The 12,534-nt window shown below is 41.1% G+C and overlaps 1 protein-coding gene across 2 annotated transcripts in view; it reads left to right on the top strand.

Annotated features, from left to right (window-relative positions):
- Nucleotides 1–12,534, top strand: part of LOC149318729 (bifunctional 3'-phosphoadenosine 5'-phosphosulfate synthase 2) — a 58,439-nt gene that overhangs the window by 26,226 nt on the left and 19,679 nt on the right. For both annotated transcript variants that reach the window (XM_089510353.1, XM_089510354.1), the window contains exons 2-5: nt 6,932–7,046; nt 9,525–9,760; nt 10,890–11,028; nt 12,361–12,479. In XM_089510353.1, coding sequence (XP_089366479.1) covers nt 6,932–7,046; nt 9,525–9,760; nt 10,890–11,028; nt 12,361–12,479 — 609 coding nt within the window. The remainder of the gene's footprint in view (nt 1–6,931; nt 7,047–9,524; nt 9,761–10,889; nt 11,029–12,360; nt 12,480–12,534) is intronic.

Raw genomic sequence — 12,534 nt, 5'->3', positions numbered from 1 at the left:
CTGAATGCATAATAAGTTGCTGAAACATCAACTGCTCTGGCACTGCTGAGTAACCTTAGCTGAGGCCATGGAATCAATGAGTGTTTATGCAGGGTGTTCCATACCACCGGGTCAGACTGCTCATTTTTAGACAGTAAGGAGGGCCATTGGCATTGGAAAGGTTGAGAAGTAATGCTGGATTCAGTTGTGCACTGTTCAAATACAGATCTGCAGTGGAGGAGGACAGAGCCTGTACTTACATAAACAGTAGAGTTCCAAAGGGAACATCTTGTTCACTGTCCTCTTCTGAGGCAGTGTGTTTTGTATCTAAAATATCTCCTCTCAGACCGCCATGTCGCTGAAAATCTCAAAGGTGAGTGACTTGTTACTCTAAACTACCCATACTGTAATCCTGAGCCTAGTGGACCATGGGCTTCAGTGCAGTGGACCAATGTTCACAGTGGGTGTTCATTTTCTTGGTCATGTTGAAAAGTGATAGCCTTCCCCAGCTTATCCCAGAAGTGCCACATAACTACTATCAGAGAAAGGCCATAGTTCTTATGGGGCACTTCTGGGATAAGCTGGGCAAGGCTGTCACTTCTGGAGGGGTCAAGTTGAAGAAGGTCTCTGTCAGCCTTCTCCACCTTGACCCCTCTAGAAGTGCCAGACAACCATTTCCATCAGCAGGGCCAGTGTAGGATTTGCAGTGTAAAACATTTGTAAGGTGCTAGGACAAGGCTGATCCATATGATATTCCTATACTACTGGATAGTTACTTCAGAATAAAATCCTAATGTTGTGCAGGATATTTTACTAGTTATGGGATATATCACTTGCGGTATATTTATATATTTTTTAAGTTAATTTAATTAAGTTAATTAAGTTAATTAAGTTAATTTAAGTTAAATTAATAAATTTCTAAAGTCTCTGCAGCTCTCAGCAACTTCCTTCCTATATGGCAACATTGTGAATAAAAGCCCAGAGAATGGGTAGTCTGCTGTTTGAATTCTTCCTAGCACTTTGTATATACTGGCTTGTTAGTCCAGGCACTTTCATCTGGGATGCAGATGTGCCCTGACGAAACAACAATCTTTTCCTTTTCTTTCCTGTCTTTTTGTTTGAAGTCTTCATGGCCTTCCTTGTAAATGTGCATGCTTCATGATCAGGACCTCAATAATATCTATGTCAAGCTTTAGGACATTGATAAGATGTATAAATATTGCTTTCTAAGTTTTTTGTGGGTTTTTCGGGCTATGTGGCCATGTTCTAGAAGAGTTTATTCCTGACATTTCGCCAGCATCTGTGGCTGGCATCTTCAGAGAATGTTGGCATAGAAGAGAGCTCTGTGTGTGTGTGTGTGTGTGTGTGTGTGTGTGTACACACACACATATACACACACACACTGTAGGGAGGAAATTCCGTGTTAATCGGTGTATTGTTCTGTTGTTGATGGCATGGCCTCAGGGTGGGAGGATATGCAAAGGAAGATTAGTGTCTGCTAATTGGTGATCATTATCTGCTGTGAAAACCCCTGACCCTGGGTGGTTTCTTATTTGCATTTGCTGAGTCCTGATTTTGCTATCCTTCAGGAAAGGTAGCCAAACTTTGTTCACTTTAAGGGTTTCTTCTTTCTGGTTGAAACTATGCAGATGTTTATGGATTTCAAAGGCTTCCCTGTGCATTCTGACTTCACATTGCTTTCGAAGTTTGGAAAATTAGATTTTGAAAGGTGACTAGCTGGCTGTCAGGTTTCCAAGAAAATTTCACATTTGGCAAAGTAGGTGTTTTCTGTTTAAAACAGAAGCATAAACACAATGAAGCTATGGTGCATTACAGACGCGCCTAAAAGTACGTGCTCAGCACGTACTAAGGTACAAAATGGCGGCGCCCGTTCTACACAGGGGCCGCCATGACGACGTCACCACCGCGCCACCTCTAAACGGGGCGGCGCAGTTGTGACGTAGTGGGGCCGTGTGAGGGCGCCTAGAGCACCCTTTCTGCGACCCCGGAAGGAGCTCCGTTTTGGAGCTCCTTCCAGCTTTGCATCGCTGGGTGCAGCCTTTACATGGCTGTGCCAGCGATGCAGAGGAGAAAGGGGCCAAGCGGCCCCTTTCTCCTCCTCCCCGCCGCCATTGGGTGTCCTTGGGGCATGAAGCCCCAAGGACACCCCTTTCCAGGCCGCGGGGAAGCGGCCTTTTACAGCTTCCCCGTGGCCTGGAAAGCGGCGGATCAGGGCCTCGGAGGCTGCCGTTGTGGCAGCTGAGTCCCCGATATAGCGGGGAAAGGGCTGCTTACAGGCCGCCCCAAATGGGTGGTCTGTAATGTGCCTATGTTTACAATTTAAAGTTGGGATCTGTTATAGGACTCTCATCTCAAAAGTGATGGTAGTTGTGATGATTAGAGTTTTGATTATTAAATTTGGCTGTTGACAGTTGATTGTATCCAGGATTTCCAAGTATGTTTTAAAATTCTGAACAAATTATGGGTTTTGGCAGTGTTGGCTGGTGAAAAACAAAACCTTATATAAAGCCCTCACCCTTGTTCAACCCATGCAGTTTTGAAAATAGATTTACAGCCCTGGATTACAGTGTCTGTGTCAGTTAAATTTTTCAGATTGCTTTGGAGGAATGAAGAAGTGGTGTGGACTCATTCAGCACAAATGTCACAGAGAGAGCTCTTTCTTTAGGACCGATTCAACAAAACATGAAAAAAGAATAGGTCAAAAGGGACGTCGGGCTTGTGCTGGAATTTCCTGGAAGAATTCTAGTAACATGCACAGTTAAACATTCCTTGAAAATCTGCAGACTCTTGAAAGGCAAACCTCTTAGGGGGTGTTCCCACTAGGTGAAACCCCACGTTCTGAATCGAATCCAAGGAGTGGCGTTCCTATTAGGATCCGATTTAAACCTAGAACGGTTCTAGAGCAACCCGCAATCATCCCCACTACAAATCGAATCGTAGAGCGGTTTAAAATTTTGAATCGATTTTTCGTCATTTAACGCGCGTTAAAAAAGACGAAGGGTCTGACCTTCGTTTTTCCCTTGATTCGAGTTAGGAACCGGAGCATTTAAATAGGAACAACAACCTTTGAAATCGGGTTAGATGGATGGGAGGAGCCGAGTGCGATGGGGCTGGCCTTGGGGGAGTTGCCCTTTCTGTCCCCATCCGTCGTGGCTGTCGCCATTTTTGCTTCCCTCACCCCTTTGTCCACTGTGGTCTTTCAATAAGAGATAAGGATTATTTTTATTTTTTATTTTAATGGTTTACTGGCGCTTAATCTCTTCAGAGCTTTAAGCGCCTGAAGTCCCGGCTGCTCAAGCGCCTGCATCTGCCAAAGGAGTACAAGGCTTCCCCCGGTGGATTGCAACCTCCCCTCTGTGTGGGGAGAACCCATTTCTAACAGAGGAGAGGCAGGAAGGGAAGGCTCCTCTCAAAAAGGCATTCCCTGCCCGCTTGGGCTCTGATCTCGCCCAGACAGGGAAGGGAAGGCTCCTCGTGAGGAGGCATCTGATCTCGCCCAGGCAAGGAAGGGCTCTGATCAATGGGGGGGGGGGGGAATAGAGCCTTTCTCCCTCCCTTTCTCAAACGGAATCTGCCTTCTCCTCCAACCCTGGAAAGAGAATCTTTGGGAAGAGTGCTCCCTCCCTGCTTTTCCAGCAGCCTCCTTCATTGATCTCTGGGCTCTCTGAAGGGATTCTCCCTGGCTGTCTTTTGGGAGACATGAAGAGGGGATGCTGTCATGCAAAACCTATCCCATAGTTCCTCTGGAAAGAGCTTGGGTTTCCTAAATTCGCTTTCCTAAATTCGCTAAATTCACAAACAGTCAATGAAATGGAAACGATGCCAAAAGATAAATCGCTTCCAAATATTCCGGATTAACGTTACGTCATTCTGACGTACTATTGATTGACAGCTCCAAATAAGGTATGGAGGAGAAGAATCGCTTTATTTAAAGACCGATTTCATGCCAAGTAGGAACGCTTGCAGGTAAAAACTTCGATTTAAAAAACCAGATGGGAACGAAGAATAAAAGCGATTCGGAACGCGGGATAAGACCAGGGTTATTTTGAATCGGATCTATTAAAAACGTTATATTTTAAATCGTTTCAAATCTTAAGTGGGAACATCCCGTTAGAAGCATAAGCAAGGATGAGAAGTGTGTTTTGGTTGAATTTTATTAAAGTTTCAGCAGCTGATACAGAGGAGATACAAAGACTGTGAACTGTGAAGTTTTTCATTCAAATCTCTCTGTATGATAAACTCCTACTTGGCAAAAGCAAAACTCAGTCCCTGAAGCTGAAATATGGGAATAAAAAGAATGGCTCATTTTCTTCTGGATTTTAAATGATACTACTTTTTAATTCATTGTTAGCTGCTTTGAGTCTCAAACTGGGGGAAAGGTTGGGATATAATGAATATAATAATCATAATAATCATAACACTTTTAAAAATAAGTTTCAAAAGTAGTTACTTGTTGTCTTTTAAAAAAATCCAAGATTTTTAAAAAATATGTATTTAGTTAGATTCAAAAGAAGGAAAGGTTTTCATTTCATAGGTCTTCTTCCCCTGCTTGGGTTTTCTTCTCTAATGAAATTGCAAGTTTACACTGCAGTCCTTTCATATCTGCAAATCTGTTTATGAAGAAGCATCCCTATCTGCTACTTCATTAGACAGGCTGTGGTACTAACACCCAAGTAAATGCTCTTGAAATGGAGTGGGCCTGCTCATAAATAACCCCTCTACCCCCTTTTCCACTTCCACACACAGTGGGCAGTGCACCCTCCGATGCTTGTAGGCATTGCTGGGACATTTCTGCTAATTTAAACCAGTGCCAGCTTTACTGCCACTAAGATGACCATCTGAAAATATATTTATAATAGCTGCGTGGAAGAAAGAGTATTCACAAACTGAACTGCTGACCTCTTTTTCATGTGGATGGCTTAGTTGCAACAAAACTTAAAAGTTGAGCTTTGTTAAGAGACACTGTTTCAATAGCAGTAGCAAGTACCACTTATCAGTGCACTTCAGTACTTCCTGAGTGGTTTACAATGTATAAGCGAATTGCCCCCAACAAGCTGGATACTCATTTTAGTGACCTATGGAAGGATGCAAGGCTGGGTGGACCCTGGAGACTTGCCTGGGGTAGAATTCACAACCTTGTGGTTGTGAATGGCTGTAGTTCTGGCATTTAACCACTGAGTCAATGTGGGTTGCACCAGCTGATATAAGACAATATAAGGGGTTAGTAACTACTAGCGGGGCAAAATGACAGCATTGTATCTCCCTTTCCTCTGCTTGTATCTTGATCTCAGCCTAAATCCATCTCTTAAATGTTGCTATGACAGTCAGGGATTACATCTTTATGGAAAAAGCAGGTAAGGAGACTTTTTCTGTCTGCCTTTCTCTCTCATCAACTAGAATCCAGGATCATCCAATGACTATTCATGGTATAAGAATCAAGAGAGATAAAGGGAAATATTTTTTCACATAAGACACGGCTAAACAATGGAATTTGGTAGCACAACTTTGGAGGAGTTTTAACAAATTTGTGGAGAATACAGCTATCAGTGGCTCCTATTTATAATCACTGTAGTGGTTTGAGCATTGAACTATGACTCTGGAGACCAGTGTTTGATTGCCCACTCAGCCATGGAAACCCACTGAATGGCCTTGGTTAAGTCACAACTTTCAGGCTGCATCCACACTGCAGAAACGATCCAGTTTGACACTATTTTAACTGCCATGGCTCCATGCTGTGGAATTCTGGGAATTGTAGTTTCTTCTGGCACCAGAGGTTTCTGATAGAGAAGACTAAGGGCCAGAACAGATGGCTCTAAAGAGGCAGTGTGACACCACCCCTTTGAGCGCTGGATTAGGCAGGGACGTAGCCAAGGGGGGGGGTTCTGGGGGTCCGGACCTCTCCCTTCCATTAGAAAAATGAATGGTGTGTGCTGCTGCGCTGCCGCAGCCAAGCCCCATTATAATGGTGGCACTTAAGTCTGGACCCCCCCCTTCCTAAAATCCTAGCTACGTCCCTGGATTAGGGCCGCGGCAACCTCACACTGCAGCCCCAATCCAGCTATTTGTTGGTCAAAAAGAGGCGGCAAAATGCCACTCCTTTTTGAGCCAGCAAAAGGGTGTTCTTTTAACTGCCACCACAGGTTTGTGGCCCTTTTGCGACATGTGACACATAAATGTCACACCACTGGAGCATTACAACTGATGCATCTGCTTGGGGGTGGCATCAGGATGGGTGTCATCTAAACTACACACTGCTCTGCCGCCTCCAAGCCAGCGCTTACTTCTGATCTGTTTGGGACCTATATGTCTCACAAAACAATAAGTCCCATAATTCCATAGCATTGAGCCATGGCAGTTAAAGTGGTGCCAGACTGGATTATTTCTGCAATGCAGATGCAGCCTCAGCCCCAGAAAACCCCATGTTAGGTTAGTCTTAGGGTTGCCATAAGCCAGAAACAACTTGAAGGCACACAACAACATACATTAGCTTTGGTGCCAGTGTGTCTCAGTATCCCTTGCTGGGGAATATGGACAGCAGAATGTGGTTGCAGAATGTTGGACTAACTATACCTTTGATCTGATTCAACATGGCTGTCCTTTCGTTATTAACTGTAGGCCATATTGAGTGAACCAGCCAGATTGTAATACTGTGATTCTCCTAAGCAACTTTGTATTCCTTTGCAGAAGGTTCTTTATGGTTCTTTAATGTTGTAATGCTGAAACAGGATATGTTATACTGTAAAGTTTTTCCTAGGCAAGTATTTCTAGACTCGAATAAAGTAGAATAGAACGTTTTGAGTATTATTAACTTTTTAAAAATTAATGTGCTTATTGTTGCTGCTGCTGTTTTATTATATATTCAAACTGTTGTTTTTAATTGTCTTGTCACAGTAACAATTGTTTTGTGTTCTTTTTATCTCTGTGTGCTTAGAATCTCCATAGGTCTACCAATGTGGTATACCAAGCTCATCATGTTAGCAGAAGTAAGAGAGGACAAGTTGTGGGTACAAGAGGCGGATTTCGTGGCTGTACAGTATGGCTAACAGGTATTATATTCCTGATTAACTCAGCAAATAAACACATAGAGAAAATCATTTGTTTCTAGTAAATGCTATTAAGTCTTAGCTCAGGAATGGGAATCATGTGCTCCTCTAGATGTTGTTGGATCACAAGTCCCAGCAGCTGTACCTAGTACAGCCATGATAAGGAATGCTGGAAGGTGCAGTCCAATAACATCTGGAAGGGCACACAGTTCCCACTACTGCATCAGATGAACTGAAAAATACAAATATATGTCTTAATAAAAAGGTGTGTAACAGGATCCATTATGTTTAGTCACATATATGTATAAAGACATTATTATTAGTAAGGGCCCAGTGAAGCATGATCATGGGATGAATATTTTAAAATCCTTTCAAATATGTGATGCAAGTACTTCCTATTGTATTTCCAGTATGACTAATGTTTTGAAAACTTTATTGTCTACATCTGAGTGTGATGATATACAGTGGGCCTTCCACATTTGCTGGGGTTAGGGATTCAGGTCCCCAGTGAAAGTGGAAACAATGCAAATAAAAATCTCACTTTTTTTTACCTGAGAGAACAAACAAGGTTCATTTATATACCGCTTCATACCGCCTAAGCAGTGTCTAAGCAGTTTACAACTGTAAGCTAACTTGCCCCCAACAATCTGGGTACTCATTTTAGTGACTTTGGAAGGATGCAAGCCTGAGCCAAGCTTGAGCCCTTTTGATGATCTTGAACTCGCAACCTTATGGTTTTGAGTGAGTGGCTGCAGTACAGGCATTTAACCACTGCACCACCAGGGCTCCTGGTGAAAGAACACCTTTCTGGGAATCTGTGGGTCCTCCAGTGCAATTCTGTGGTCAACATCTGCTGGAGTTTGACCATAGAATCACACTGGAGGACCTACAAATGTTTAGAAAAATGTTTTCTAGTGTGACTCTATGGTTTACGTCTGAAAGAGTTGCACTGGTGGACCTAGAGAGAACATATTAATCAAATCTACATATACTAAAAGCTGCATAAATGAAAGCTGCATAAATGAAAGCCACAAATGTGGAAGGCCAACTGCACTATTGTGTAATTTTAGATAAATCAGATTTATTGGGTCCAGCATAGCTAGAGGAAGAGACTGAAAACTTCTGCTTTCATTTTAACTAAGTCTTTCTAAAACCTGGTAAATTGTGATTAGTCATATCTGTTAAAAAACTGTTTCAAATTATCCTGTGAAGCTGGCTTGTTTTAATAAACTATAGTTAGAATTACCTAGAGTTCAGGCATAATGCTAAATTCTTTTAAGTGAAAATGGTCTTGTCACTACCACATCAGAGAAAGACAGGGAAGTGCTGGAGCTCACAAGCCTGAAATTCATTTACACAATTAATTTACACAACAAAAGTTTAAGAAGTGGTAGGTGTGTCCATAACCATTTGTAATAAGCCACTGTTAGCATTAACCAGATGAACTGAAATGGACACTGATAATTTAGAAGTAACATAATAATTATTTGCATTATTAGCATCAATGAAGTGGAGGTCATCCACTTCTCTTTGTTTTTATCCACAAACAATAGCTAGAAAGCAGCTTTTAGTTTTAAATGAACCAGAATTTAAGAGCAAAGTTTGATGTTAACTTGTTTGCACTAACTGAAGTCAAAATAAACTACTGTTGTGACTTCAGAAATAGTGGGAAACTGTAGTTTATTCAAAACTAACTGAAAACAACAGAGGAGGAAATGGGAAGAAGGAGTCCACAAGACTGAAGTTCACTGTGGTTTGTTCTTGAACCTTAATCCATGTCCTAACTTTACTTTTGATTGACTTTGAAAGGCCCTAATCTAACATAAGAACAATGAGTGAGTGTATGTTGGAAGAAATTTGAATTTTGGACTAGTTTGCTAAATTTGGTTAGAACTTACAACCAAAGAGTTCTTATTGTTCATCTGTCATATAATAGAAGATCGTTATTTGTCCTTCTGATTCTGTAGTATAATTCTTTTAGCCGCTGAAAGGGCATCTTTGGCTTGGCTCACAGTCTCCATAGAAGAGCTTTCCCCCCCAGTTTATAGCCAAAAAGAAAAATAATAATAGCTGTATTGTTAAAAGCACTCTACTTTAGCCACCTTTTCACTGATGACTTAGATGTTGTTGATCATTCCCTAGTAGCTCTGAGAATGAATAGCAGTGTCCAGAGTCAATGGCTCCCATCCTTCGGTCCTCCAAATATTTTGGACTTGAAATCCCAGAGTCTTTGACAGTTGACAGTGCTTGCTGGGGCTTCTGGGTGATGAAAACCAGAATACCTTGGAAGAGCAAAGGGTGAGACCCACTGTCAGAGATGGTAGCTGTTTGTTCACGAACACACCTGTGTTTGAGTGGAATAACTTGGTTATAAGGAATAACAATATGTATTAATTGAATTAAACTTCATTTATTTGTGAATGGCAGGGTGTTTACATGAAACATTGCAGATTTGTTTTATATGCTTCCTATGATTGACAGGTCTTTCTGGTGCTGGTAAGACAACCATTGGGTTTGCACTTGAAGAATACCTTATGTCTCATGGCATTCCTTGCTACTCTCTTGATGGAGATAACATTCGTCATGGTCTCAACAAAAATCTAGGGTTCTCTGCTGATGACCGAGAAGAAAACATCCGCCGTATTGCTGAAGTTGCCAAGTTGTTCGCTGATGCTGGCCTTGTTTGCATAACTAGCTTCATTTCTCCCTATTCAAAGGTAACACTGACAAAAATAGTCTGACACAAAACTCCATATTTTCCATGCTTCTCAGCACCCCCAAATATGTTGTTGACAGATGCACATTTTAGGACAACATGCAGGTTTTTGTTGTTGTTGTTGTTGAAATAACCTTTTTTTTTTGGAAGGCAGGGGATTAGTGCCAAATAAATTTCTTGTTTTCTTCAGTATAATAATGTTGTCAGAACAAACAATTATGAAAAACTGTAGAGATCTGTGTGTGTGTGTATTAGTATTATATTTATATTATTTTATATACACACACACACACATATTTGCATCATTATTCACAGTGGAAGAGTCTGTTCATGCATAAGGAAGTGGTAGTATGTATTTATTTTGGGGTGTCTAGGATATGGTGATGTTTGGGTATTGGCCTGCCACTTGAAGTGTCGCAGAGTTTCCCCCACTTTTGGAAATGCTGCTTAGGTCTGCACAGAAAAAAGAAACTTGCAGTGTTTGTTTATGCATATTTATAATCAGTCAAAAAAGGTAACATTCTCAGTTTAATGAACAAATGGAATTAACCCTGCAGTATTTTGCTCAACCAATGGACTGCAGCCTTGGCCTTGCTGCTCACTATATCTGTGCTCATAAAGCTCTGATTTAAACAGCAAAAACTTGTTTGATATGTACTAAACTTAGTAATATTTGTCCCGCAAAGATTTGAGTATGTCTGCTGATAACACTGTAATCACCACCTGCATCTTGTAAACATATTATCTAGTTATGCCCATGTAGTCAAATTAAGTTTGTTTTGCAGTGATCTTTGAATGTCAAGTCTATGTGTGTGGTCTTAAACTATTTGACCACATCTTGGACAATAACTTGGACAATGGAAATGAATTGTCTGTGCCCTTTCAGTGGCTAAAATAATTATATTGCAGAATCAGAAGGGCAAATAACCATCTACTATTATATGATAAATGAACAATAAGAATTAGAGTTGAATCACTTTGATATTATTCGTCATGACTGGGAGAGTGCCATTGAATTCATGTGCTTCCCATAGGCATCTAGTTGGCCCTGTGGGAGAGGAATGTTGAACAAGGTAGGCCTTTGATCCAGCATGGACCTTCTTGTGTTCATACTTCTTTCCTTTATACAGGATCGCCAGAATGCACGTAAGATTCATGAAGTTGCTGGACTCCCTTTCTTTGAAATCTTTGTAGACGCACCTCTGAATATCTGTGAGAGCAGAGATGTGAAAGGCCTTTACAGAAAAGCACGAGCTGGAGAAATTAAAGGTATGACAATTCTATGACTATGCATCATTGCTGCCACATCTCCACCGCTCTCCCTGAAGTCTCTAGGCACCAGGCTGTTTTTGACTGAACCCTGAATGAAATTAACCAGTATGTTATTAGACAATTTGTTTGTGTATTCTTGCATGGTAAGGGGTTGGACTGGATGCCCTTGTGGACTCTTACATTCTTTGAATTTACTGGAAGAGGCTCAGGGGCCTACCATGGTTGGACCCTGGGCTAACTGTGCAAATGTGTCTAGCACAGCTGCAATGCCACAGTGAGAGAGGAATCCAGTCTTTAGGCTGAAGCCTAGTCAGCTAAAGAAGGCATGAACAGAGGAAGCTGCCTTATGCCAAGTCAGCACCAGCTGTCTGGACTTTCAGGCAGGGTTCTTTCTCAGCCCTACCTGGTGATCCCTGGTAAATCTACAGCGCCATATAAATAAAGCATAATATTCCTAAGTGGCCTCCCATCCAAGTTCTAAGTAGACTCATCCCTACTTAGTTTCCAAAATCAGCAAAAGCTGGATGTGGTCAAGTAGTATGGTATACAGATGTGCTATGCAAGGTAAAAAGGAAGATGATAGGAAAAAAATCAACTCGTCTGAAATATGGTGCTGGAGGAAAGTTCAACACATACCATGGATTGCTAAAAAAACAAAACAAATGGGTCCTAGAGCAAATCAAGCCTGAACTCTCTCTAGAAGCCAAGATGACTAAAGATGACTGTTGTACTTTGGCCATATCATGAGGAAAGAAGGCTCACTAGAAAAAACAATAATACTTGGTAAGATAGAAGGCAGTAGGAAAAGGGGAAGACTACTTTTGAGATGGATAGATTCAATCAAAGAAGTATAGCTTTGCGTCTGAAAGACCTGAACAGGGCTGTTGCTGATAAAGTAACTTAGAGGTCTCTCATTCATAAGTTTGACATCGACTTGACAGAAGTTAATAGCACATATAACAATGCAAAGGAAATATTTATTTGATTTAGATTCCACCTTTGTTCCCATGTTTGGGATTCTAGATAGCATCCTACTTAATTTAAAAGGTTCCAATAAAATGTGCTGCATATTAAAATGCAAATCTAGTTAATCATACTATAAAACAATTTTTAAAAAATTAGAAACATCAGACCATTAGTAATAAGCAGTGAAATACACTATTTATCCATAGATTTATGCAGTTGATAGGAAGTCTTCAATAGTTGATACACAAGATACAAATGCCACTGCTAAGCATAGACATCCTGAAAGATAACATGTTCCTTTGCTCTTTTGTCCATTCGACAGTCATTTTCTTGCTTTAACTAAATTCATTTTAATTAAACTAGGATTCACTGGAATTGATTCAGAATATGAGAAACCAGAAGCACCTGAACTTGTATTGAAAACCAACATTGCTTCGGTGACTGAGTGCATCCTCAACATTGTGGAGCTCTTGCAAGAGCAGGTACCTTCCTTTGCTTTGAATATCTCACTTGGCTTAGAAAAATGTTGACAAAGAG

This window comes from Sceloporus occidentalis, unplaced genomic scaffold, assembly GCF_023333645.1.
Source record: "Sceloporus occidentalis isolate IW3139 unplaced genomic scaffold, rSceOcc1.0.p SCAF_2, whole genome shotgun sequence".
NCBI lineage: Eukaryota > Metazoa > Chordata > Lepidosauria > Squamata > Phrynosomatidae > Sceloporus > Sceloporus occidentalis.
Note: the sequence above shows the minus strand (reverse complement) of the source record. Positions and strands in the feature narration are given on the sequence as shown.